Source organism: Mesoplodon densirostris, chromosome X, assembly GCF_025265405.1.
Source record: "Mesoplodon densirostris isolate mMesDen1 chromosome X, mMesDen1 primary haplotype, whole genome shotgun sequence".
Classification (NCBI taxonomy): domain Eukaryota; kingdom Metazoa; phylum Chordata; class Mammalia; order Artiodactyla; family Ziphiidae; genus Mesoplodon; species Mesoplodon densirostris.
The window spans coordinates 90,794,034-90,819,444 of NC_082681.1; the positions used below are offsets into that span (position 1 = coordinate 90,794,034).

The 25,411-nt window shown below is 38.5% G+C and overlaps 1 protein-coding gene across 1 annotated transcript in view; it reads left to right on the top strand.

Annotated features, from left to right (window-relative positions):
- Nucleotides 1-25,411, top strand: part of WNK3 (WNK lysine deficient protein kinase 3) — a 134,665-nt gene that overhangs the window by 55,401 nt on the left and 53,853 nt on the right. The window contains exon 10 of the mRNA XM_060087363.1: nucleotides 15,031-15,095. Coding sequence (XP_059943346.1) covers nucleotides 15,031-15,095 — 65 coding nt within the window. The remainder of the gene's footprint in view (nucleotides 1-15,030; nucleotides 15,096-25,411) is intronic.

Consider the following 25,411-nt stretch of genomic DNA (forward strand, 5'->3'; position numbering starts at 1 on the left):
AATGATAATAAACTGTAAATACTAAACTAAGATAAACATAAAACCAGAAACAAATTAGATACAGAAAGCAAACCCCAAGTCTACAGTTGCTTCCAAAGTCTACTGCCTTAGTTTTGGTATGATTCGTTGTCTATTCAGGTATTCCAGAGATGCAGGGTACATCAAGTTGATTGTGTAGGTTTAATCGCTGCTCCCGAGGCTGCTGGGAGAGATTTCCCTTCCTCTTCTTTGTTTGCACAGCTCCTGGGGTTTAGCTTTGGATTTGGCCCTGCCTCTGCATGTAGGTTGCCTGAGGGCGTCTGTTCTTCGCTCAGAGAGGACCCGGTTAAAGTAGCAGCCGATTAGGGGGCTCTGGCTCACTCAGGCCTCGGGGGAGGGGGGTGTACAGAATGCGGGGTGAGCCTGCGGTGGCAGAAGCCGGTGTACCGTTGCAACATCCTGAAGTGCGCAATGTGTTCTCCCGGGGAAGTTGTCCCTGGATCACGGGACCCTGGCAGTCATTATTTATTTTGATGCACCAGCTATCTCAGATTTGGCTAGTGCGATCCTCTTCAAGCTGGTTCTTTTGTAATTTTGTCAGGTCCCTGTCATGCTTTGAACTTATCTTTATACAAGAAGATGTTCCAGGCGTATTCTGTTATTTCCTGCCCCAGTTTCATAATTGGCTGTGCTCAGTGAGCTCTGCTCGAGAGGGTTTGTTGTAAAGGAGGTACGATATCATATTTGTAATAGGAATGATTCAGGTGTGAGGGAAAAATTGGTGAGATGGGAGAGAGAAAGGAGAATTACTGGAGTGATATCCTTGAGAAGGTGGGAGGAGATAAAGTTTAGTTTCTAAATAAAGGGGCTAGCTTTAGCATAGGAGCCCAGACAGGTTCTCCATAATAATATGGGTAAAGGCAGAGAGTATGGGTACAAATGCTATTGGGTGAGTAGATGTGGTAGTGGGAGCTTATGGCAGTTTTCTCCTTGTTGCTTTTTTTATTTTCTCAGTGCAGTAGAAGCAAGGTCATCTGAGCATGAGTTTGGGAAGGGAGTGTGTATTAAAAGTTTGAGGATAGAGGAGAAGGTATAGTTTTCTAGGAGAAGGGTAGAATGAAGGGAAGTAAGATTGCCAGGCAACATTAAGTACCTACTTGAAGTTAATTGTTCTGAAGTTCTTAATCTCTGTTGAATTTGGTGCTTCTCTTCTTCTAAGCCTTGGTGTTTCTCAGGGGTTTGGGTATTCTTGATTTTCTGGTCCTTTGTATTTAAGGATCCTACTCACCTTTGTTTACCGTAGTCTGCCTCCCTCCAGTCTTGGCAGAGGAGGGGCAGGTTATCGAGGGAGCATATTTTCTTCAGTTGCCACCTGTAGATCTGTCCTTCCTCCCAGGCTACAGCTTGGGTTTTTTGGGCAAATTTCATTGCTGCTCACCACTTAGCACAACAGGGGGTTGGGGATGGATAGAATTGCCCAGTTGCTCTTCATTTACCTTCCCATTTAATGAATTGATGAATTCCTCAAGGCCACCTCATGCTTCTGGTGTCTGCTGAGTAGGTTTGGTGCTTCCCAAATCACTCCTAACTTTGTAGTAGTTTTCTCCTATATATATGTGTTTGAAGCTTTGGTTTCCGTAGATTCTGTTTCCCTATGGATGTGATCTATTGGTTTCTGTTCCTTTGGAGATTCTCCACCATTTACGATCTGTGGATGGCCCTCTTTTTTAGTTTTTCTGAGATGTTATGACTTTATTCTAGTTTTTTAAAAACATCATTTCTGTTGCTTTTCAGAGTGGATGTATGTGTTCATTGTTACTGTATTGAATCAGTCTCTTAGAATTTTTTATGTGCATGAGTAATGTGGATTAACATTTTAAGGGAAAGGTCACTTTGTGATTTTTTTTGTTGTAAACATTTATCATTGACAGCTACTAGCAGGGGTTTCATTCAGGTTTTGTTGATTTTTTTTTAAATGCAGTGACAGGATTGGCCAGATTTCAGACTTTGAATGCATCAGGAGTCATTGAAATGATACCATGTATTAATTGTTTTCACAGATAAATCTACGTGTTAGCATATCTGAGTTGTGTATTTGTAAGATTACTCTGGAAGTTGTGATTCTTATTAGCATTTCCTCTTTTACTACTGTTTCATAGCTGATCTTAATGAAGTCATTATAATTTTCAGCTCTGGCTTCTTAATCAGTGAAATAATACATTTGTTTCAGTCTTCAGTCAGGTGATTTTAATTCTAACCATAGTATGTTTAAGACCCATAAAGATAGTTACTGAAGGTATCAGTGCCTTTGAGATGTTTACTTTCTCTTTTGTTATACTTCTGTTCTTCTAGCGCTTTCAGGATAGCATAGAAAGTATATGAGGAATGGATTCTGTTAATGTGTATGATGCTGATCTTAACTGGGAAAAGATTCTCCAGTGTTTGGTTTGTTCAGAAACATTCATGGGCCTACTGTGTATGAATATGATTAAAACAATCAACAAGTTTATTCTGGTAGAGACAGTTTTAATATGTTATGTAATCAGTTTCTAAGGTATTCGAAAGAATAAATCTTATAGTTAGGGAGCTGACATTGAGGACCTACTATGTATCAAGCAGTGTCACCTCATTAAATCTATTCATTGTAACTTCCACTATAAAGAAGTTAATTCCATTAAATAAAATGTTTGTGTAAAAATTGATAATTAAAGTTATTTCTTTCCCTGGAGAGAGAGATTGTGGCTTCCAGGGTATCAGACCATTTATATAAAAACGGTATTTAGCGCAATGTTGTATTTATGTGAAATTACTTTCCTCTAATTGAAGGGAAATTGGTCTAAGCAGTGGGTGTATTTGCTGAACATTGTCAAAAAAATGTTCCCAAAAGGCACATATTGCTTAGTATATCTTCATAATGTTGAAACTTGTGATGTTGAGGACATTAGTCATTTGGATTGATTTACAGCCACATTATTCAGCCTTTGCCCTTTTTTAATGTAAATTAATTGGAAATATTGAGGATTTTGAAGTGATGGGAACCTTTCAGGTTGATCTCATTCTCCAGGAAGGAACCATCCTACGAAATAGCAGCACCGTCGAAATCTTCGATTTCGGAGGTTGGTGGAAAGAGCTGAGAGGCTGATTATCTGTAGATTACTATTATATAAGGTATTTAAGGAAGAGGCAGACTACTGTTTTGGGGGGATAGCAATTATGAAAGTTTATCATACTATGCATGTTATGTTTTCAGTTTTGTTTGTTTGTTTGTTTGCAGTACGCGGGCCTCTCACTGTTGTGGCCTCTCCCGTTGTGGAGCACAAGCTCCGGACGCGCAGGCTCAGTGGCCATGGCTCACGGGCCTAGCCGCTCCATGGCATGTGGGATCTTCCCGGACCGGGGCACGAACCCATGTCCCCTGCATTGGCAGGTGGATTCTTAACCACTGCGCCACCAGGGAAGTCTGAAAATACCTTTTCAAAAGTAACTTTTATTCTTATAAATACTCTTGAAAATACAGAAATGTATAAAGAAAGTAAAATTACCTGTTATCCCACCTCTGAGAAATTAAAACCTTTGAAATTTTTCAGACATTTCTCTATGCATACACATTTTTTAGTATTTATTTTATCACAATTGGATCATACCAGCTTTTTAAAGGATTTCTGTTTTTTAAATTGAATTATATAAGGCATATATACATTGAAGTATCCAAATCTTAAATGTGCAGCTTGATGAGTTTTTACATATGTATTCCTCTGTGAAATGCAAATGAAGATATAGAGCATTTCCAGCTCCCTAGAAGGTTCACTGACATTCATCCACATTGTTGCATGTGTCAGTAGTTCGTTTCATTTTTTTTGCTATGACTTGTTCAGTTGTAGAATATACCACAGTTCAGTTATCCATTCTGTTGATGTATATTAAGATGGGGATTGACATATATATACTAATATGTATAAAATGGATAACTAATAAGAACCTGCTGTATAAAAAAATAAAATAAAAAAAAAGATTTGTTCCAGCTTTTGGTTCTTATAAAATAAAGCTACTGTGAATGCTCCTGTATGTTTTATAGACACACCTGTAGACACCTGCATTGATTTCTCTTGTGTATGTACCTAGGAGTGGGATTGCTGGGTCACAGGATAAAGGTATGTTTAGCTATACTAAATAATGCCAGACAGTTTTCCAAAGTAGTGGTCCAAAATGCATTCTCAGCAGCAATGTTAGAGAGTTCCAGTTATTCCACATCCTTGTCAACACTTAGTATTATGTGTCCTTTAAATTTTAGCTGTTCAGGTGGATGTGATGTGGTATATATTGTGATTTTAACTTGCGTTTCCCTGATAAGTAATGATATTGAGCATCTTTTCATGTAATTATTATTATATTATATTATATTCAAATATCTTCTTTTGTGAAGTGTGCCTAGTCAACTCTTTTTTTTTGAGTTGTTTATCTTTTTCTTTAGTCTGCTTTAATCTCAACCAGTTCTTCAGGCTTTGTTGTTCTTTACAGTGTTGAAATGCAGAGGCCAGTTTTTTATAGAATGCCTGTCATTTTAGGTTTGACTAAAGTTTCCTCATGGTTAGAGTCAAATCATGCATTTTTGTCAGGAATACCATGTAAGTGACATTGTATTCTTCTTAGGACATCTTATTAGGAGGCATATTGGTGATGCCAATATTGGTGATGTTAACTTTTATTACTTGTTTTAAGTAGGGCCTGCCAGGTTTCTCCACCATAAAGTTGCCATTTTTTCCTTTATTTTTTATTTATTTATTTATTTATTTAAAAATTATTTATTTATTTATTTATTAGTATCTTTTTTTTTTTTTTTTTTTGCGGTATGTGGGCCTCTCACTGTTGTGGCCTCTCCCGTTGCGGAGCATAGGCTCCGGACGCGCAGGCTCAGCGGCCATGGCTTACAGGCCCAGCCGTTCCGCGGCGTGTGGGATCTTCCCGGACCGGGACACGAACCCGTGTCCCCTGCATCAGCAGGCGGGCTCTCAACCACTGCGCCACCACGGAAGCCCCCATTTTTTCCTTTATAATTTACGAGTTATTTGTAAGATATTTTGAGGCTCTGTAAATATCCCTTTCCTCGTCAAAACTTTCACCCATTAGTTTTAGTATCTGTTGATGATTTTCTAAGTTCATCATTCCTCCTTATATTTATTAGTTGGCCTTTCTCCTTCCTTTACTCATTCAGTCATTCAGTCATTTGTTCATGTCAGTATGGATTCATGAGGCTTTATTTTATTTAATAGGGTATGATATAATATTATCATTATTTATTCTGATGGTTAAGGTGCCCCAGATTTGGTTAATGGGGGCCCATTCAGGGTGGCTCTTGGGTATTTTTGTCATATCCCCATTATTCTTTGAGCACCTCCTTACTTTCTGGTATAGCAAGGTATTCCAGGCTCATTTTGTGCTTTCCCATCCCTAGCCCTGGAATAAGTTATTTCTCCTTGGGGCCCTGATTCCTTTTAGTGAGGAAGGTAATTTAGGAACCAGAATTTGGATGTTGGGTGTGTTTGATGGTATGTGGGAGTCATAGCTTCTAGGGTTCTCAGTGGACAGATTAGAGTGTGTGCGTGCATGTGTGTGTGTGTGTGTATTTCATACTGATACCTCCAGCCCATTTTGCTTGTGACTTTGTGTTCTAGGAAAATTTTTTTTTTTTGCTATGTTTCTCCAGTATACACCCAACATCTCCACTTTATTGTATAATAGGCACTTCAAATTTAATATGTCCAAAATTAAACTTTTTTTTTACACTCCCCTCCCACCACCACCCAAAGCCTGTTCTTTCCACAGTTGTCTTCATCTCAGCAAATAGGAACTCTGTCTTTCTTGTTACTCAAGCCATATATCTGTGGTCATCTTTTATTCCTCTCTTTCTCTCATATCTGACTTCAAATCATCAGAGAGTCTTTTGTCTTTTCCTTTAAAATACATCTACAACCTGACTACTTCTCACCACCTCCACCATAATCACTAGCATAATGATAGTCATGCTAGTCTAATTTCTTTCTTGAATCATTGCATTAGACTTCTAACTGTTGTTCTTCCTTCTGCTTTTGCTCTTTTATACCCTTTTTCTCATTATAGGAAGCAGAGTGATACTTTCAAAAAATGCAAGTCAGATCATATCTGAACCCTACCCCAAACCTCGCGTTGCCATCTCACTCACAGTAAAAGTCATAATACTGTACTTAGTGGCCTGAAAGCTCTATAGGATCTGGACTTCCCTGCCCAACCCTCTGACTTCATGTAGATTTTCTTTGAATTCTGTTGTCCTCTTGAGTGATAATTAAATTCTTTTCACAGATCTATAGCTTGAGGACAAGGAGATGTACACTTTCTGTGTATTAGTAGGTATTGATCTATTGTAGTTCCTCTGTGCTGAGGTGTGGTTTACTTTTACCCCCATAATGAGTTCTCTAATGCTTGTAATAATCAAACATATTAAAGACTACATTCTCCAACATGTATGGATACCAAAATTTTTCCTTTCTGTATCCTTGCTGAGTTGGCTTTACTTGTGAGGACTCTTCCTCCTAGAAAGCCAGATGGTTCAGTTAGTCTCCTCCTTTTTATCTCCAATATGCATTCTCACTCCTACCATTAAAACAAATAAACAAACAAACAAAAAACAATGTTAGTTGCTCTCTCCAAATAGCGGTAGAAAGCTTGGAGGGGCTGAGACAAGAGTAGTGCATGATCAATTTGCTGGTTGATACAGACTCTCGATAACTCAACTAACAGCAGATATCAAGGGGAAAGTATGAAGTATAAGTCTCCTTTGAGTTAGGTTCCCTTTCATGAGGTGATCTCTAGAGAGGTCCGGGAGTGAAACCCGGGTAATGTTTTCTTCAATCCAGTTCTACATACCTTGTAATTAATGAAATTTCTTCCTAGTTTCTGTTACTCTTGTCTGTCAGTCTTTGTGGTGCTGGTGTGTTTTCATCTTTTTTTTATTCCTGTCTGTTTAATAGCCTGGGTGTCATTATGTGAGTTTATCCAAGGAACTGTGCTGTGTGTGGATCAGTTATTTCTTAGGGTAAATTTCATTATTTGGAATCTTGACTTGGCCAAAAATTGGGCTTAGATAAGCAATGACTTTATAGGTTCAGGGTTGTTTATAAATATAAAAATATGGAAGTGGGCGTCATACACAGTGATAATTTTCTTTAATTAAATAAGCAAAAATTTCACTGTTAAACAGGTATATACAACATACACATAGGCTTGAGCTACTTTATGTCTTTAGTTACACCTGAATTTGAACTCTGGCTCTTTGAATTATTTATTGTGTGATTTGAGGCAAGTTATTTAATTTCTTTTAGTTTAGGTTCTTTTTATCTGTAAAACGAAGTTTTAAAATACCTCTCTTGCATTTGCAGCTTACTTTGAAATACATAAAAAATAAGATGGATTGATGGATATACATGTGATAATGTAAATATAATAAAATGCAATAGACTGTGGGTGGAGGATGTATAGGTTTTCACTGAACAATTATTCAGCTTTTCTGTATGTTGGAAATTTTTCATAATGTCAGAAAAAAATGACTATTTTGTAGGCTTTTTAGGAGTAGATGAGGTACATGTGAGAAGTGCCTGCCATGTAATAAGTGCTCAAGAAATAATGGTTGTTAAAAGCACTTCGTGGGAGAGACATGTTTTGTAGTGTCAGTAATACAATAAGGCAGTTTATAAAATGTTTTAAAATATTTCCCACTTTTACTGCTCTTCTTCACTCCAGAATAACCGAGTAAGAATTTCTGGAATGTGCTTGAGCTTGCATTTTCTTTCCTTCTGTTTTCTTTTTTCCCCTTTTTCCTCCCCTCTTCCTTTGCTTCCCTTAGGATTATAAAGTGCATCCAAGGGGTAAGAACCACTGATGGGAGGAGGGCAAGTAATAGTGAAGTAAGTAAAGGAGAGAGGAGGGTTAGGAACTACAAGAAAAGCTTCTGTGGTATGCACAAGGGGTCTCTGCTCTTCAGTATTCTTTGGGGTCATTTGTCTATTCATTCATTTTCTTTCTTTCAGTTTTTGCCTCCGTCACTTATAGCCTCAGCTTCCTCATTGGTAAAATGAAAGTAATAATACCTACTGCTTAGAGTTGTCATAAGGGTTGAATTTAGTTAAATAATGTATATAAAGTGCTTAGCATTTAATAAATGCTCAATAAATAGTGGTTGTTTTGTTGCTATAATAAAACTAAAAACAATAATAAAATGAGAACATTATAATAGTGAAAGACATTATTGAGCAGCTGTTCCTATTTCAGGTATTGGTTAGGCATTGGGGATATTGTGATAAATCTTACAGATACAGTCTCTTCCCTCAAACAGCTCACAGTATCATGGGTGAGAAAGATCAAGAAACAAGTTCAATCACTTTGTTATACAGCAGAAACTAACACACCATTGTAAAGCAATTATACTCCAATAAAGATGTTAAAAAAAAAAGAAAAGAAACAAGTTCAAGAGAGCATTTTTAAATGCCAAGATAGAGAGGAGAGAATGGTGTGGCCCATGGAATTCAGGCCTAGTTTTGCTTCTCATTTTGGCCTTGTCCTCATTCTGCAAGCGAGTATAGGTACTTTAGTTTTATTGAACTTTGCTAGCTAGTTATCAAGGTCTCAGATATCTGGATATCAAGGTCTCATTAGGAAAAGGAATTGGTACCTGTCTTTCATTTGGATTTGAAGGTGAGGGTTGGGGAGAAATGAGCATAATATACCATTTCCTGCCTTACCCTTCCCCCTCTAACCTGGTCAGTTCATACTGAGGTTTTTTTCCTGGACAAATTAGACTAGCTTCTAATTATAGATTAGATAATTAGCTCTTTAATATAATCACTGTTTAAACATTGAGAGCAAATACTTTGGCAAAGAGATTTCTCTTTTTTTTTTTTGGACACACAAGATTCAACAAATGTATCCAACTTTAACAAATGTTTGTCTTAAAGAAACTTAAAAAAATTATGGTGAGTCCCAGCAAGATGGAGCAGTGCCATGGTGTCCTGATGCATAAATCTGGAGGCAAAGTAAACAAAAGATAGTTACTATGGCAACAATCTGGAATTATATTTTATAACCACTTATAATTATTAACAGGATTATTAATGCTACTTTCTGTTGGTCCTCAGAATCATGGCTAATAGTTGGTTCATCTGCTTTTATTATGCCAGCTTCAAATCAAGTTCTGTCATAATATTTCTAGGAGTTTCAAAATTAGTATTTGCAAATAGATGCTGGGCCATTTGTAGATGTTTTTCAAATTTAGTGAAATGTTTCATTCTTACTTTTGTCTAAAATAACTATAAAGTTGTGCATTGAAATAATGGGGACCTGCACTGAGATTATCAGATTTCAGGGTTGATAAATCTGTACAAAGTTGAATTAATTTTTTTCTTATTACCAAAGCAAGATGAATATAGTTAAGCTTGCTTAACACCAGGTGTATATTCTTCCAGACCATTTTATATGCTTATGCATACATGCAATTTTAACGTAACCATAATGTATATATACTCTTTTATAATCTTTTTTCACTTGTAACATCTTAGATGTTTAAGCACATTTTTAAGGGGCTGCATAATATCCTTTAGTATGGATGTACCATTATTTATTTAATGGAGTAGATAAAGGAAACAAGTGACTATTTTTTTGCTGTTTGTAATTATATTCCATGTTGTGAGGAACATTCTTGTAGCTAAATCTTTCTATGCACTCTTAATTATTTCCTTTGGATAGATTTCTAGAAATAAAATTGCTAGACCTTTTAAAAACTTGATACATATTGTCAAATTACCCTTCAGAAAGGTATAAGCAGTTTACAATCCCATAAATCCCAGTGGTTTATGAAAGTGCCTATTTTCCTCTACACTTAGTATTTGCTATCCTTTGAAAGTTTTAAATAATCAAATGTAAGTAGTAACATTATAAAAAGTAGTAAAATGGGGGGAAAATCACCAAAGAATGCTGTTTTCTTAACATGGTAGTGATTATGATATTTGTTATTGTATTCCAAGCTTTTGTCATATGCATAAGTGGTTGTAATTATATGTACAGTTTTGTTTTCTGCTTTTTTCATTCATTGTTAAGTAATTTTCCCTGCCTTTACTTGGACTTCACAATTATAGTTTTCAGTGGCCACACAGTAGTGAAATAAGTATTCATATTTACCTCTTTCCCTATTCCTGGACAACAACTTGATGTCAGTTTTTATTGTGCATAATACCACAATAAAAACAGAGTTAGCTACCATTTATTGAACATTTACTATGAAATAAACTTTATACTATGTACTTTTTTCTTCCTTTGTATTATTTCCTTAGGATTGATGTCCAGGATTAGTAATATGGGATCATAAACGTGTATGGCACAGCCTTTTTTTATATCATTGTTTTCTTTCTTCTTTCTTTCTATCAATACCTTCAAACATTTATTGGAAGCCTAAAATATTCCAGGCACTGTGCTAAGAGGCACTGAGAATACAAAGATGAATCATTCAGAGTCCTTAAAGTCAGGCACTAAACATATATGATAAAGAAGGCTATGATAAAAGACATTAGAGGATGACACTCCATTGATCTGTTGGTCAGTTGGTCGGTCCGTCCATCAATCCATCCATTCATCCACACATGATTTTCCCTCTGATGTATAGAGCTGGTTGCAGACATAATGTCCTTTTACCCTTAAATATATCATTGCTATAAGAACAAGGATATTTTCTTAACCACAATACAATGACCAAATTCAGGGAATTTAACATGGCTGTAATACTATTATTTAATCTGATGGCCACATTAAAATTTCACCAGTTGTCCAAGTAAAGTCCTTTATGGCAGTTTCCCCACCTTGGTCCAGGATCTAATTGAAGATCATGCATTGCCTTGTACTGTTTGTCTCTTTTATCTCCTTTAATCTGGAACAGTTCCTCAGCCTTCATTTGTCTTTTATAGCATTGATATTTTTGAAGAATAAAGGTCGGTTATTTTGTATTGGGTTGGCCAAAAAGTGCCTTCGGTTTTTAAGTAAAAATAAAAGACACATTTTTCATTTTCACCAAGAACTTTATTGAACATCGTATTCACTCGTTTGTTCCAATACCTTCTGCCATTTTTCAGGCAACTTCATAATTCCATCTTCCCAAAACTTTTTATCTTTTTGAGCAAAGAACTCTTCCAGGTGCCTTTTACAGTCTTCAGGGAATGGAAATTTTTTTCCATTAAGAGAATTTTGTAAAGACCGAAATAAATGGAAATTCGAAGGTGCAATGTCTGGTGAATATGGCGGATGAATCAGAACTTCCCAGCCAAGCTGTAACAGTTTTTGCCTGGTCATCAAAGAAACATGCGGTCTTGCGTTATCCTGATGGAAGATTATGCATTTTCTGTTGACTAATTCCAGACACTTTTTGTCGAGTGCTGCTTTCAGTTGGTCTAACTGGGAGCAGTACTTGTTGGAATTAATCATTTGGTTTTCCAGAAGGAGCTCATAATACAGGACTCCCAACCCCACCATATACACAACATCACCTTCTTTGGATGAAGACCAGCCTTAGATGTGGTGGGTGGTGGTTCATTTCACTTGGCCCACGATCTCTTCTGTTCCGCATTATTGTACAGTATCCACTTTTCATCTCCCATCACACTTTTTAAAAATTTTTTCTTTATTTATTTTCTTTATGTTTTTGGCTGCATTGGGTCTTCGTTGCTGCACACGGGCTTTCTCTAGTTGCGGAGAGTGGGGTCTACTCTTTGTTGCGGTGCACGGGTTTCTCATTGTGGTGGCTTCTCTTGTTGTGGAGCACAGGCTCTAGGCACACAGGCTTCAGTAGTTGTGGCATGCAGGCTCAGTAGTTGTGGCTCGCGGGCTCTAGAGTGCAGGCTCAGTAGCTGTGATGCTCGGGTGTCGTTGCTCCATGGCATGTGGGATCTTCCCAGACCAGGGCTCAAACCCGTATTCCCTGCATTGGCAGGTGGATTCTTAACCATTGCGCCACCAGGGAAGCCCCACACTTTGTTTTAAAAACAGAACGTTTTCATTACGTTTCAGTAGGGAATCACATGAGGAAATATGGTCAAGAAAGTTTTTTTTGCCTAACTTATGTGGAACCCAAACATCAAAGCAATTCACGTGGGCTTCCCTGGTGGCGCAGTGGTTGAGAGTCTGCCTGCCGATGCAGGGGACACGGGTTCGTGCCCCGGTCTGGGAAGATCCCACATGCCGCGGAGCGGCTGGGCCCGTGAGCCGTGGCCGCTGAGCCTGCGCGCCCGGAGCCTGTGCTCCACAACGGGGGAGGCCACGACAGTGAGAGGCCCGTGTACCGCAAAAACAAACAAACAAACAAAAAAAAGCAATTCACGTAACCAAGCTGGTGCAAATGATTTTCAATGCTTGATTTGGATATTTTGAGTATGTCGGCTGTCTCCTGCATAGTATAATGTTGATTGTTCTCAATGAATGTCTCTATTTGATGGCTATCAACTTCAATTGGTCTACCCAACTGTGGAGCATTGTCCAGCAAGAAATCTCCATCACAAAACTTCGCAAACCACTTTTGACACATTTTATCAGTCACAACACCTTCTCCATACACTATACAACTCTTTTTTTGCATTTCAGTTATGTTTTTACCTTTCTTGAAATAATAAAGCATAATATGCGGAAAATGTTGCATTTTCTCTTCCATCTTCAATATTAAAATGGCTACACAAAAACTCACCAGTTTTGGTAAGTTTTTTTTTTTTTTAATGTGGGCTGATATGACACCTGTCACATACAATCTAAGAAAATTGTTTTGAATGAAGTTAAGGATAACTAAGTGCTACTAGAGCCATCTTACGGAAATACCAATCGAACCTTTTGGCCAACCGAATAGAATGCCCTTCAATTTGAGTGTGTTTGAAGTTTCCTTTTTTTTTTTTTGCGGTACGCGGGCCTCTCACTGTTGTGGCCTCTCCCGTTGCGGAGCACAGACTCCGGACACACAGGCTCAGCGGCCATGGCTCATGGGCCCAGCCGCTCCGCGGCATGTGGGATCTTCCCGGACCGGGGCACAAACCCGTGTCCCCTGCATCGGCAGGCGGACTCTCAACCACTGCGCCAGCAGGGAAGCCCTGAAGTTTCCTTTTTTTCCCCACGTTCAGAGCATGCATTTTTGTCAGGAATACCATGCAAACAATGTTGTAACCTTTGTGCATTGTATCATATTAGGAGCCATGTAATGTCAGTTTGTCCCAATATTGCTGAGGTTAAATTTGATTACTTGGTTAAGGTGGAGGCTGCCAAGTTCTTCCACTGTAAAGTAACCATGTTTTGCTTTTGTAATGAATAAGTGATTTGTGGGGAGATATTTTGAAACTATGTAGATATCTTGTTCCTCATCCAACTTTCACCCACTAGTTTTATCATCCATTGATGATTTTCTAACTTTGTCATTCCTTATATTTATTTGGCTTTGTGTTGTAAGAGCTTTCTTCTGTTTGTATCAGTATGAACTCTTGGATTATTTTATTTTATTAAATGCATTATATTCTGTTACTCATTATTTATTTTCATCCCCAATTTTTCCATATTTGGGTAGTGGGAACCCCTTCAAGGTGACTCAAGTGTGCTTTTGATATGTTCCCATCATTCTTTGAGCAGTTCTTTACTTTGGGGGATAGCAAGATGATCCAGGCTCATCTTATATTTTCCTTGCCCCAGTGCTGGAATCAGCCATTTCTCCAAGGAACCTTTATCCCTTTTAGTTTAGAAACCAAGATATGAGATAAGGTATATGTGTTTTTTAAAGAGACTCCAAGGTGATTTTGCTAGTCTTTCTGGAACCCATTGTAATAGAGCCTTCTTGTATACAGGAGTTCCATTCAGATATTTGCTAAATGGACAGGACTAAGGAGTAGTTGAAATAGTCCAGGGAGATGAAGGAATATAAGTAGAGTCACTGTACATGAAAAAGCCCAACTCATTCAGAGGAGCTAGAGTTCAGTGTGGCTTCAAGAAGAGAAGAGCTAGAGAATGAGGCAGGGACCAGTTCATTGAGGACTTTATTTGCCATCCAAAGGAACTTAACCTTATAGAAGATGAGGGGCCATCATAGAGGGTTTAAACTAGGTAGGTTAAGTGATTGATTTTGGTAGATTTACGTTGTAAAGTCACTGTACTGTCACCAGCGGCAATGCATAGGATGGATTAGGTAAATGTTTAACATTATTTTCCCTTAGGGTTGGCATTTGCCTTTATAAACTTTTCTCCTAGATGCCAGTATTGCAGCTGCTGGATACTAACATCTCAGAGGAATTGTTTGCAGTAGTTTAGTGAAAAGGGAACGAGAGAGAGAGAGACCACGCAATACGTTAAAGCTTGAATCATTGATTTATCTGTTTCTGGAATGGCAGCAACTCTTCCTTTTATTAGTAGTTTTACAGTCAGGACTGGAAGCCATTGAAAAATAACACAAACAAAAGTATAAAAAACAATGCCGTCTTTTTTTAAATTTAATTTATTTATTTTTGCCTGTGTTGGGTCTTAGTTTCTGTGCGAGGGCTTTCTCTAGTTGCGGCGAGCGGGGGCCACTCTTCATCGCGGTGCACAGGCCTCTCACTGTCGCGGCCTCTCTTGTTGCAGAGCACAGGCTCCAGACGCACAGGCTCAGTAGCCGTGGCTCACGGGCTTTGTTGCTCCACGGCATGTGGGATCTTCCCAGACCAGGGCTCGAACCCGTATTCCCTGCATTAGCAGGCAGACTCTCAACCACTGCACCACCAGGGAAGCCCAATGCCGTCTTTTTAATGAAAATGTCTTGATGAATATCAATACTGCTACATTTTATTTTTCTTTATCTTTGGTAGTAACATCAATAATAGGATTGATAGAGACATTCAGTAATGTAGACATTTTACCTGGACTGTGTGGTAACCAAAGTATGAAATGTAACAAACACATTTTCTGCAACAATAGAAAATTGCACCTTCAGCTTAAAGTTTGCTGTTATCATAACAAGTTTTATTTCTGTGCTATTTACAGCCTGTATCCCAAGCAGTTGGAGCTGAACAACCAGCAACTCTTCTAAAACCGGATTTAGTTCGAAGGTGAGTATCTTCAAATTAATACCATGAAAGCGATGAGGGTATGTTGAAGTACTGCATTCATTAGGTGCTTAGTGTGTGTTGACTGAAGAAGTTTCTGTGTTCTAGTATTTGTGTGTATGTTCAATAAAAATAGTAGATATTATTTTTACTTTTTATGTTAATAAAGATCATATGGACTATGAAATTATTGACCATTTTCTTGTTCACATTATTATAATATTCTGGGGTTTTTGTTTTTGTTTTTTTTGGCTGCACCACCGTGGCTTGTGGGATCTTAGTTCCCTGACCAGGGATTGAACCCATGCCCTTGGCAGTGAGGGTGTGGAGTCCTAACCACTGATCTGCCAGGGAATTCCCATCATATTCTGTTCTTAGGAAAATACTATAAGAATTAAAAAAGGAAATAAGAAATAATATAATTTAAAGTTCCAGCTAATCTAAAGAAATAAATTACAACCAGATATATAATTATATTGTTATTTGGTAGTTGTAAACTAATATTTTTCTCTATCTTGTTCAGATTGGGTTAATTTCTCTTGTTCTGTCTTCAGGTTCACTGATTCTTTCCTTTGTCCTATTCATTCTGCTATTGTGCCCACTCAGTGCATTTTTTATTTCTATGATTGTACTTTCTATAATTTCCATTTGTTTCTTTCTTAATATCTTCTATTATTATGAGATTTTCTGGCTTTTCATTTGCTTCAAAAGTATTTGTGATTGCTCACTGAAACAATTTGATGATGGCTGCTTTAAAATCCTTGTCAGGTAATTCCAATATCTGATTCATTCTGGTGTTGGCATCTGTTGATTGTCTTTTCACATTCAAGTTGTGATTTTCCTGGTTTTTGGTATGACAGAGAATTTTCATTTGTATCCTGGACATTATGGACATTATGTTATGATACCCTGGATCCTATTTAAATACTCTATTTTAGCAGTCAGTCACTGTGTTTAGGTGCAAAGGTCCTGGTCTACTTTTGTGGAATATGGTTCTAATGACAATTTAGTTTTCAGAGTCTTTGTATTATTATTCTGATCTGCTTGGTTCAAATGACACCATTGGGACCCACTGCTGGACCAAGGGGTTGGAGAGCACTTCTCTAGGCCCGCTGCCCTAAGCCAGCTCTCCAGACCACATGCTACTTGTAGGGGTCCCAACAGCATCACCAAGGGAGGAAAGGGCCCACCTGAACCACCTTCTGTTGCTAGGTTGGGGTTCAGGAGACCACTGGGCTCGGGCTACCTTTGCCTTTTGGCCCAGGAGTCAGGAGATGCCAAGCTGCTATATTTTTCCTCAAGTCCTGGGAGTCCCTAGCTAGTCTGCCTTCATCTTTTCACTCTTCAGTGCCCTCCTGTGATATTCTACTGTATTATTTCCAGACTTTTTAGTTATACTTAGTGGGGAGGAATGGGGAGAGTTGAGTTTCTGCCATCTTGTCCCAAACCCTAAACTAGTGTTTTCAGATAACTTTACAAAGTGAATGATACAGCTGCATTGACTAGAATTATGTCTCTTTTATCCTCTGAACGTGTTATTTATTATGGCTATTTCTCTATTAAAAAACTAACAGCAGTATTAATGTATTTTCTTCCTCCACTTGTATTTTTGAAAATTCTTTTTCACAGGGACAAAGAAAAACATTTAGGAGTTAGTTTTATTTTTTCTTGTATATCTTTTATTTAATTTATTTTTTTACATCTTTATTGGAGCATAATTGCTTTCCAATGGTGTGTTAGTTTCTGCTTTATAACAAAGTGAATCAGCTATACATATACATATGTTCCCATATCTCTTCCCTCTTGCATCTCCCTCCCTCCCACCCTCCCTATCCCACCCCTCTAGGTGGTTACAAAGCACCGAGCTGATCTCCCTGTGCTATGCACTTGCTTCCCACTAGCTATCTATTTTAAGTTTGGTAGTGTATATATGTCCATGCCTCTCTCTAGCTTTCTCACAGCTTACCGTTCCCCCTCCCCCTATCCACAAGTCCATTCTCTAGTAGGCCTGTGTCTTTATTCCTGTCCTACTACTAGGTTCTTCATGACATTTTCTTTTCTTAAATTCCATATATATGTGTTAGCATACGCTATTTGTCTTTCACTTTCTGACTTACTTCACTCTGTATGACAGACTCTAGGTCTATCCACCTCATTACAAATAGCTCAATTTCGTTTCCTCTGATGGCTCAGTAATATTCCATTGTATATATGTGCCACATCTTCTTTATCCATTCATCCAATGGTGGACACTTAGGTCACTTAGGTTGTTTCCATCTCCGGGCTATTGTAAATAGAGCTGCAACGAACATTTTGCTACATGACTCTTTTTAAATTATGGTTTTCTCAGGGTATATGCCCAGTAGTGGGATTGCTGGGTCATATAGTAGTTCTATTTGTAGTATTTTAAGGAACCGCCATACTGTTCTCCATAGTGGCTGTACCAATTCACATTCCCACCAGCAGTGCAAGAGTGTTCCCTTTTCTCCACACCCTCTCCAGCATTTATTATTTCTAGATTTTTTGATGATGGCCATTCTGACTGGTGGGAGATTATATCGTACTGTAGTTTTGCTTTGCATTTCTCTAATGATTAATGATGTTGAGCATTCTTTCATGTATTTGCTGGCAGTCTGTATATCTTCTTTGGAGAACTGTCTGTTTCGGTCTTCTGCCCATTTTTGGATTGGGTTGTTTGTTTTCTTGTTATTGAGCTGCTTATAAATTTTGGAGATTAATCCCTTGTCAGTTGCATCATTTGAAAATATTTTCTCCCATTCTGAGGGTTGTCTTTTGGTCTTGTTTATGGTTTCCTTTGCTGTGCAAAAGCTTTGAAGTTTCATTAGGTCACATTTGTTTATATTTCCATTTCCCTAGGAGGTGGGTCAAAAAGGATCTTGCTGTGATTTATGTCATAGAGTGTTCTGCCTATGTTTTCCTCTAAGAGTTGGATAGTTTCTGGCCTTACATTTAGGTCTTTAATCCATTTTGAGCATATTTTTGTGTATGGTGTTAGGGAGTCATTTAATCTCATACTTTTAAATGTCCCTATCCAGTTTTCCCAGCACCACTTATTGAAGAGGCTGTCCTTTCTCTACTGTACATTCCTGCGTCCTTCATCAAAGATAAGGTGACCATATGTGTGTGGGTTTATCTCTGGGCTTTCTATCCTGTTCCATTGATCTATCTTTCTATTTTTGTGCCAGTGCCATACTGTCTTGATTACTGTAACTTTGTAGTATAGTCTGAAGTCAGGGAGCCTGATTCCTCTGGCTCCGTTTTTCATTCTCAAGATTGCTTTGGCTACTCGGGGTCTTTTGTGTTTCCATACAAACTGTGAAATTTCTTGTTCTAGTTCTGTGAAAAATGCCAGTGGTAGTTTGATAGGGATTGCATTGAATCTGTAGATTGCTTTGGGTAGTAGAGTCATTTTCACAATGTTGATTGTTCCAATCCAAGAACATGGTATATCTCTCCATCTCTTTGTATCATCTTTAATTTCTTTCATCAGTGTCTTATAATTTTCTGCATACAGGTCTTTTGTCTCCTTAGGTAGGTTTATTCCTATATATTCTTTTCGTTGCAATGGTAAATGGGAGTGTTTTCTTGATTTCACTTTCAGATTTTTCATCATTAGTGTACAGGAATGCCAGAGATTTCTGTGCATTAATTTTGTATCCTGCTACTTTACCAAATTCATTGATTAGCTCTAGTAGTTTTCTGGTAGCATCTTTAGGATTCTCTATGTATAGTATCATGTCATCTGCAAACAGTGACAGCTTTACTTCTTCTTTTCCGATTTGGATTCTTTTTATTTCCTTTTCTTCTCTGATTGCTGTGGCTAAAACTTCCAAAACTATGTTGAATAAGAGTGGTGAGAGTGGGCAACCTTGTCTTGTCCCTGATCTTAGCGGAAATGGTTTCAGTTTTTCACCATTGAGGACAATGTTGGCTGTGGGTTTGTCATATATGGCCTTTATTATGTTGACGAAAGTTCCCTCTATGCCTACTTTCTGGAGGGTTTTTATCATAAATGGGGGTTGAATTTTGTCAAAAGCTTTCTCTGCATCTATTGAGATGATCATATGGTTTTTCTCCTTCAATTTGTTAATATGGTGTATCACATTGGTTGATTTGCATATATTGAAGAATCCTTGCATTCCTGGAATAAACCCCACTTGATCATGGTGTATGATCCTTTTAATGTGCTATTGGATTCTGTTTGCTAGTATTTTGTTCAGGATTTTTGCATCTATGTTCATCAGTGATCTTGGCCTGTAGTTTTCTTTCTTTGTGACATCCTTGCCTGGTTTTGGTATCAAGGTGATGGTGGTCTCGTAGAATGAGTTTGGGAGTGTTCCTCCCTCTGCTATATTTTGGAAGATTTTGAGAAGGATAGGTGTTAGCTCTTCTCTAAATGTTTCATACAATTCGCCTGTGAAGCCATCTGGTCCTGGGCTTTTGTTTGTTGGAAGATTTTTAATCACAGTTTCAATTTCAGTGCTTGTGATTGGTCTATTCATATTTTCTATTTCTTCCTGATTCATTCTTGGCAGGTTGTGCATTTCTAAGAATTTGTCCATTTCTTCCAGGTTGTCCATTTTATTGGCATAGAGTTGCTTGTAGTGATCTCTCATGATCATTTGTATTTCTGCAGTGTCACTTGTTACTTCTCCTTTTTCATTTCTAATTCTATTGATTTGAGTCTTCTCCCTTTTTTTCTTGATGAGTCTGCATAAGGGTTTATCAATTTTGTTTATCTTCTCAGAAAACCAGCTTTTAGTTTTATTGATCTTTGCTGTCATTTCCTTCATTTTATTCATTTATTTCTGATCTGATCTTTATGATTTCTTTCCTTCTGATAACTTTGGGGTTTTTTTTGTTCTTCTTTCTCTAATTGCTTTAGGTGCAGGGTCAGGTTGTTTATTCAAGATGTTTCCTGTTTCTTAAGGTGGGATTGTATTGCTATAAACTTCCCTCTTAGAACTGCTTTTGCTGCATCCCATAGGTTTTGGGTCGTCGTGTCTCCATTGTCATTTGCTTCTAGGTATTTTCTTATTTCCTCTTTGATTTTTTCAGTGATTACTTCATTATTAAGTAGTGTATTTTTTAGCCTCCATGTGTTTGTATTTTTTACAGATCTTTTCCTGTAATTGATGTCTAGTCTCATAGCGTTGTGGTCGGAAAAGATACTTGATACAATTTCAATGTTCTTAAATTTACCAAGGCTTGATTTGTGACCCAAGATATGATCTATCCTGGAGAATGTTCCATGAGCACTTGAGAAAAATGTGTATTGTGTTGTTTTTGGATGGAATGTCCTATGAATATCAATTAAGTCCATCTTGTTTAATGTATCATTTAAAGCTTGTGTTTCCTTATTTATTTTCATTTTGCATCATCTGTCCATTGGTGAAAGTGGGGTGTTAAAGTCCCCTACTATGAATGTGTTACTGTCGATTTCCCCTTTTATGGCTGTTAGTATTTGCCTTATGTATTGAGGTGCTCCTATGTTGGGTACATAAATATTTACAATTGTTATATCTTCTTCTTGGATCGATCCCTTGATCATTATGTAGTGTCCTTCTTTGTCTCTTCTAGTAGACTTTATTTTAAAATCTGTTTTGTCTGATATGAGAAATGCTACTCCAGCTTTCTTTTGGTTTCCATTTGCATGGAATATCTTCCTCCATCCCCTTAGTTTCAGTCTGTATGTGTCTCTAGGTCTGAAGTGGGTCTCTTGTAGACAGCATATATATATATGGGTCTTGTATTTGTATCCATTCAGCCAATCTGTGTCTTTTGGTGGGAGCATTTAGTCCATTTACATTTAAGGTAATTATTATATGTATGTTCCTATTCCCATTTTCTTAATTGTTTTGGGTTCGTAATTGTAGGTGTTTTCCTTCTGTTGTGTTTCTTGCCTAGAGAAGTTCCTTTAGCATTTGTTGTAAAGCTGGTTTGGTGGTGCTGAACTGTCTCAGCTTTTGCTTGTCTGTAAAGGTTTTAATTTCTCCATCAAATCTGATTGAGATCCTTGCTGGGTAGAGTAATCTTGGTTGCAGATTTTTCTCCTTCATCACTTTAATTATGTCCTGCCACTCCCTTCTGGCTTGTAGAGTTTCTGCTGAAAGATCAGTTGTTAACCTGATGGGGATTCCCTTGTGTGTTATTTGTTGTTTTTCCCTTGCTGCTTTTAATATGTTTTCTTTGTGTTTAATTTTTGACAGTTTGATTAATATGTGTCTTGGCGTATTTCTCCTTGGATTTATTCTGTATGGGACTCTCTGTGCCTCCTGGACTTGATTAACTATTTCCTTTCCCATATTAGGGAAGTTTTCAACTATAATCTTTTCAAATATTTTCTCAGTCCTTTTCTTTTTCTCTTCTTCCTCTGGAACCCCTATAATTCGAATGTTGGTGCATTTAATGTGGTCCCAGAGTTCTCTGAGACTGTCCTCAGTTCTTTTCATTCTTTTTTCTTTATTCTGGTCTGCAGTAGTTATTTCCACTATTTTATCTTCCACCTCACTTATCCGTTCTTCTGCCTCAGTTATTGTGGTATTGATCCCATCTACAGTATTTTTAATTTCATTTATTGTGTTGTTCATCGTTCCTTGTTTCATCTTTACTTGTTCTAGGTCCTTGTTAAATGTTTTTTGCATTTTTTCTATTCTATTTCCAAGATTTTGGATCATATTTACTATCATTCTGAATTCTTTTTCAGGTAGACTGCCTATTTCCTCTTCATTTGTTAGGTCTGGTGGGTTTTTATCTTGCTCTTTCACCTGCTGTGTGTTTTTCTGTCTTCTCATTTTGCTTATGTTACTGTGTTTGGGGTCTCCTTTTTGCAGGCTGCAGGTTCGTAGTTCCCGTTGTTTTTGTTGTCTGTCCCCAGTGGCTAAGGTTGTTCCAGTGGGTTGTGTAGGCTTCCTGGTGGAGGGGACTAGTGCCTGTGTTCTGGTGGATGAGGCTGGATCTTGTCTTTCTGGTGGGCAGGTCCACGTCTGTTGTTGTGTTTTGGGGTGTCTGTGGACTTATTATGATTTTAGGCAGCCTCTGTGCTAATGGTTGGGGTTGTGTTCCTGTCTTGCTAGTTGTTTGGCATAGGGTGTCCAGCACTGTAGCTTGCTGGTCGTTGAGTGAAGCTGGGTGTTGGTGTTGAGATGGAGATCTCTGGGAGATTTTTGCCATTTGATATTATGTGGAACTGGGATGTCTCTTGTGGACCAGTGTCCTGAAGTTGGCTCTCCCACCTCAGAGGCACAGCAGTGACTCCTGGCTGCAGCACCAAGAGCCTTTCATCCACACGTCTCAGAAGAAAAAGGAGAAAATGTAGAACGAAAGAATTAGTAGAAGTAGAAAGAAAAACGAAAGAAAGAAAGAGAGGAGGGAGGGTGGAAGGAGGGAAGGAAGGAGGGAAGGAAGGAAAAAAAGCAAGAATATAAAGTAAAATAAAATAAAATAAAGTTATTAAAATAAAAAGTACTTAAGAAAAAAAAATTAAAAAAAAAACGGACAGATAGGACCCTAGGACAAATGGTGGAAGCAAATCTGTACAGACAGAATCTCTCACAGAAGCATACACATACACGCTCACAAAAAGAGGAAAAGGGGAAAAAATCATAAATCTTGCTCTCAAAGTCCACCTCCTCAATTTGGGATGATTCGTTGTCTATTCATGTATTCCACAAATGCAGGGTACATCAAATTGATTGTGGAGCTTTGATCTGCTGCTTCTGAGGCTGCTGGGAGAGATTTCCCTTTCTCTTCTTTGTTCTTACAGCTCCCGGGGCTCAGCTTTGGATTTGGCTCCGCCTCTGGGTATAGGTTGCTGGAGGGCGCCTGTTCTTCGCTCAGACAGGATGGGGTTAAACGAGCAGCCGCTTCGGGGACTCTGGCTCACTCAGGCCGGGGTGAGGGAGGGGTACGGATGGGGGGCGAGCCTGCGGCGGCAGAGGCCAGCGTGACGTTGCACCAGCCTGAGGCGCGCCGTGCGTTCTCCTGGGGAAGTTGTCCCTGGATCCCGGGACCCTGGCAGTGGCGGGCTGCACAGGCTCCCTGGAAGGAGTTTGTAGATAGTGACCTGTGCTCGCTCACAGGCTTCTTGGTGGCGGTAGCAGCGGCCTTAGCGTCTCATGCCCGTCTCTGGGGTCCGCGCTTTTAGCCGCAGCTCACGCTCGTCTCTGGATCTCCTTTAAGCAGCGCTCTTAATCCCCTCTCCTCGCGCACCAGGAAACAAAGAGGGAAGAAAAAGTCTCCTGCCTCTTTGGCAGGTACAGACTTTTCCCCTGACTCCCTCCCGGCTAGCCGTGGTGCACCAATGCCCTGCAGGCTGTGTTCACGCCGCCAACCCCAGTCCTCTCCCTGCGCTCCGACCGAAGCCCGAGCCTCAGCTCCCAGCCCCGCCCGCCCCGGCGTGTGAGCAGACAAGCCGCTCGGGCTGGTGAGTGCCGGTCGGCACCTATCCTCTGTGCGGGAATCTCTCCGCTTTGCCCTCCGCACCCCTGTTGCTGTGCTCTCCTCCGCGGCTCCGAAGCTTCCCCCCTCCACCACCCACAGTCTCCGCCCGCGAAGGGGCTTGTAGTGTGTAGAAACCTTCCCTCCTTCACGGCTCCCTCCCACTGGTGCAGGTCCCGTCCCTATCCTTTTGTCTCTGTTTATTGTTTTCTCTTTTGCCCTACCCAGGTATGTGGGGAGTTCCTTGCCTTTTGGGAGGTCTGAGGTCTTCTGCCAGCGTTCAGTGGGTGTTCTGTAGGAGTTGTTCCACGTGTAGATGTGTTTCTGGTGTACCTGTGGGGAGGAAGGTGATCCTTGCGTCTTACTCTTCTGCCATCTTCCCCTCGTCCTCCGCCTACTCCTCTTAACTCTTTTGTATATCTTTATATAGATACTTCCTGAGTAGTTTTTAGGAGAAAGGACTTAACCTAAAAATTAATTTAAAAAATATCTGCTGCTTACAGATCTCATTTAAGTTTCAAATGTATTTATTGGAATTTTTGTTATTTATTGAAATATCTTCAAATTTATTAAAGAGAAAGCTGAAAAATACCTTTGACACAGATCAGCTGAAAGTTAGTCTGCTCTGTCATAATCGTATTGACTTGAACCTGCAAAATATAACTAGTTAGAGTTAATCATGTTGAATCATTTTCACATCATTCATTTTCAGTTTTTTAAACCAAAATTATGGTGTATTTTTTCTTCTTCCCTCCCTCCCTCCCTCCTTCCCTCTTCCTTCCTTCCTTCCTTCCTTCTTTCCTTCCTTTCATTCTACTGAGGTAAAACTCATGTATACCCTTATATTAGTTTTGGATATACAACAGAGTGATTCGACATTTGTATATATTATGAAATGATCACCACAATAAGTCTAGTTTAAACATCCATCACCATACATAGTTACAAAATTTTTTTTCTTGTGGTGAGAACTTTTAAAATCTACTCTCTTAGCAACTTTGAAATATGCAATACAGCATTATTAACTATAGTTGCCATGCAGTACATTACATGACTTATTTATTTTGTAACTGGTAGTTTGTACCTTTTGACTCCCTTCACCCATTTTGCCCACTCTCCACCCCCTTCCCCCACCCCTGCCTCTGGCAACAACCAATCTGTTCTCTGTATCTATGAGCTTTGGAGATTTTTCGTTTTTTTAGATTGCGCATTTAAGTGAGATCATATGGTATTTGTCTTTCTCTTTCTGACTTACTTAGCATAATGCCCTCAATTTCCATCTATGTTGTTACAAATGGCAAGATTTCATTCTTTTTTTATGGTAGAATAATATTCCATTGTATGTACATACTACATGTTCTTTATCTCATTTTCATTTATTTTTCTGTTTCCTGCAGTATTCCTGTCTTCCACACCTCATGTATCCCCTGTTGTGTTTGTTACATAAACAGCTATATTTTGAGTGAGAATTGGTTTTTAGAAGTTTTATTTGAACATATTATTAATAAGAAAAACCCCAAAACAAACAAAATAAAATTGATCAGGAATATCCCGTGATAAAAGGTTCCACAGAGGTCCATCACTAGCAGTGTTTTTCTTTCAGTCCCACTACTGTGAGATGTTGGCCTAATACGTACAATATAATCTCAGTGTTTCATAACTTTTAAAAACAGCTTTATTGAGATATAATTCACATACCATTAGATTTTCACCCATTTAAAGTGTACAATTCGATGGCATTTAGTACATTTGCAGAGTTGTGCAGTCATAACTTTTTGAGAGATATTGTACTACTTATATATTTTATTTAAACATTATTTATGATTTTATAATTGAGGGTTTTTCTTAGAATTTTATCA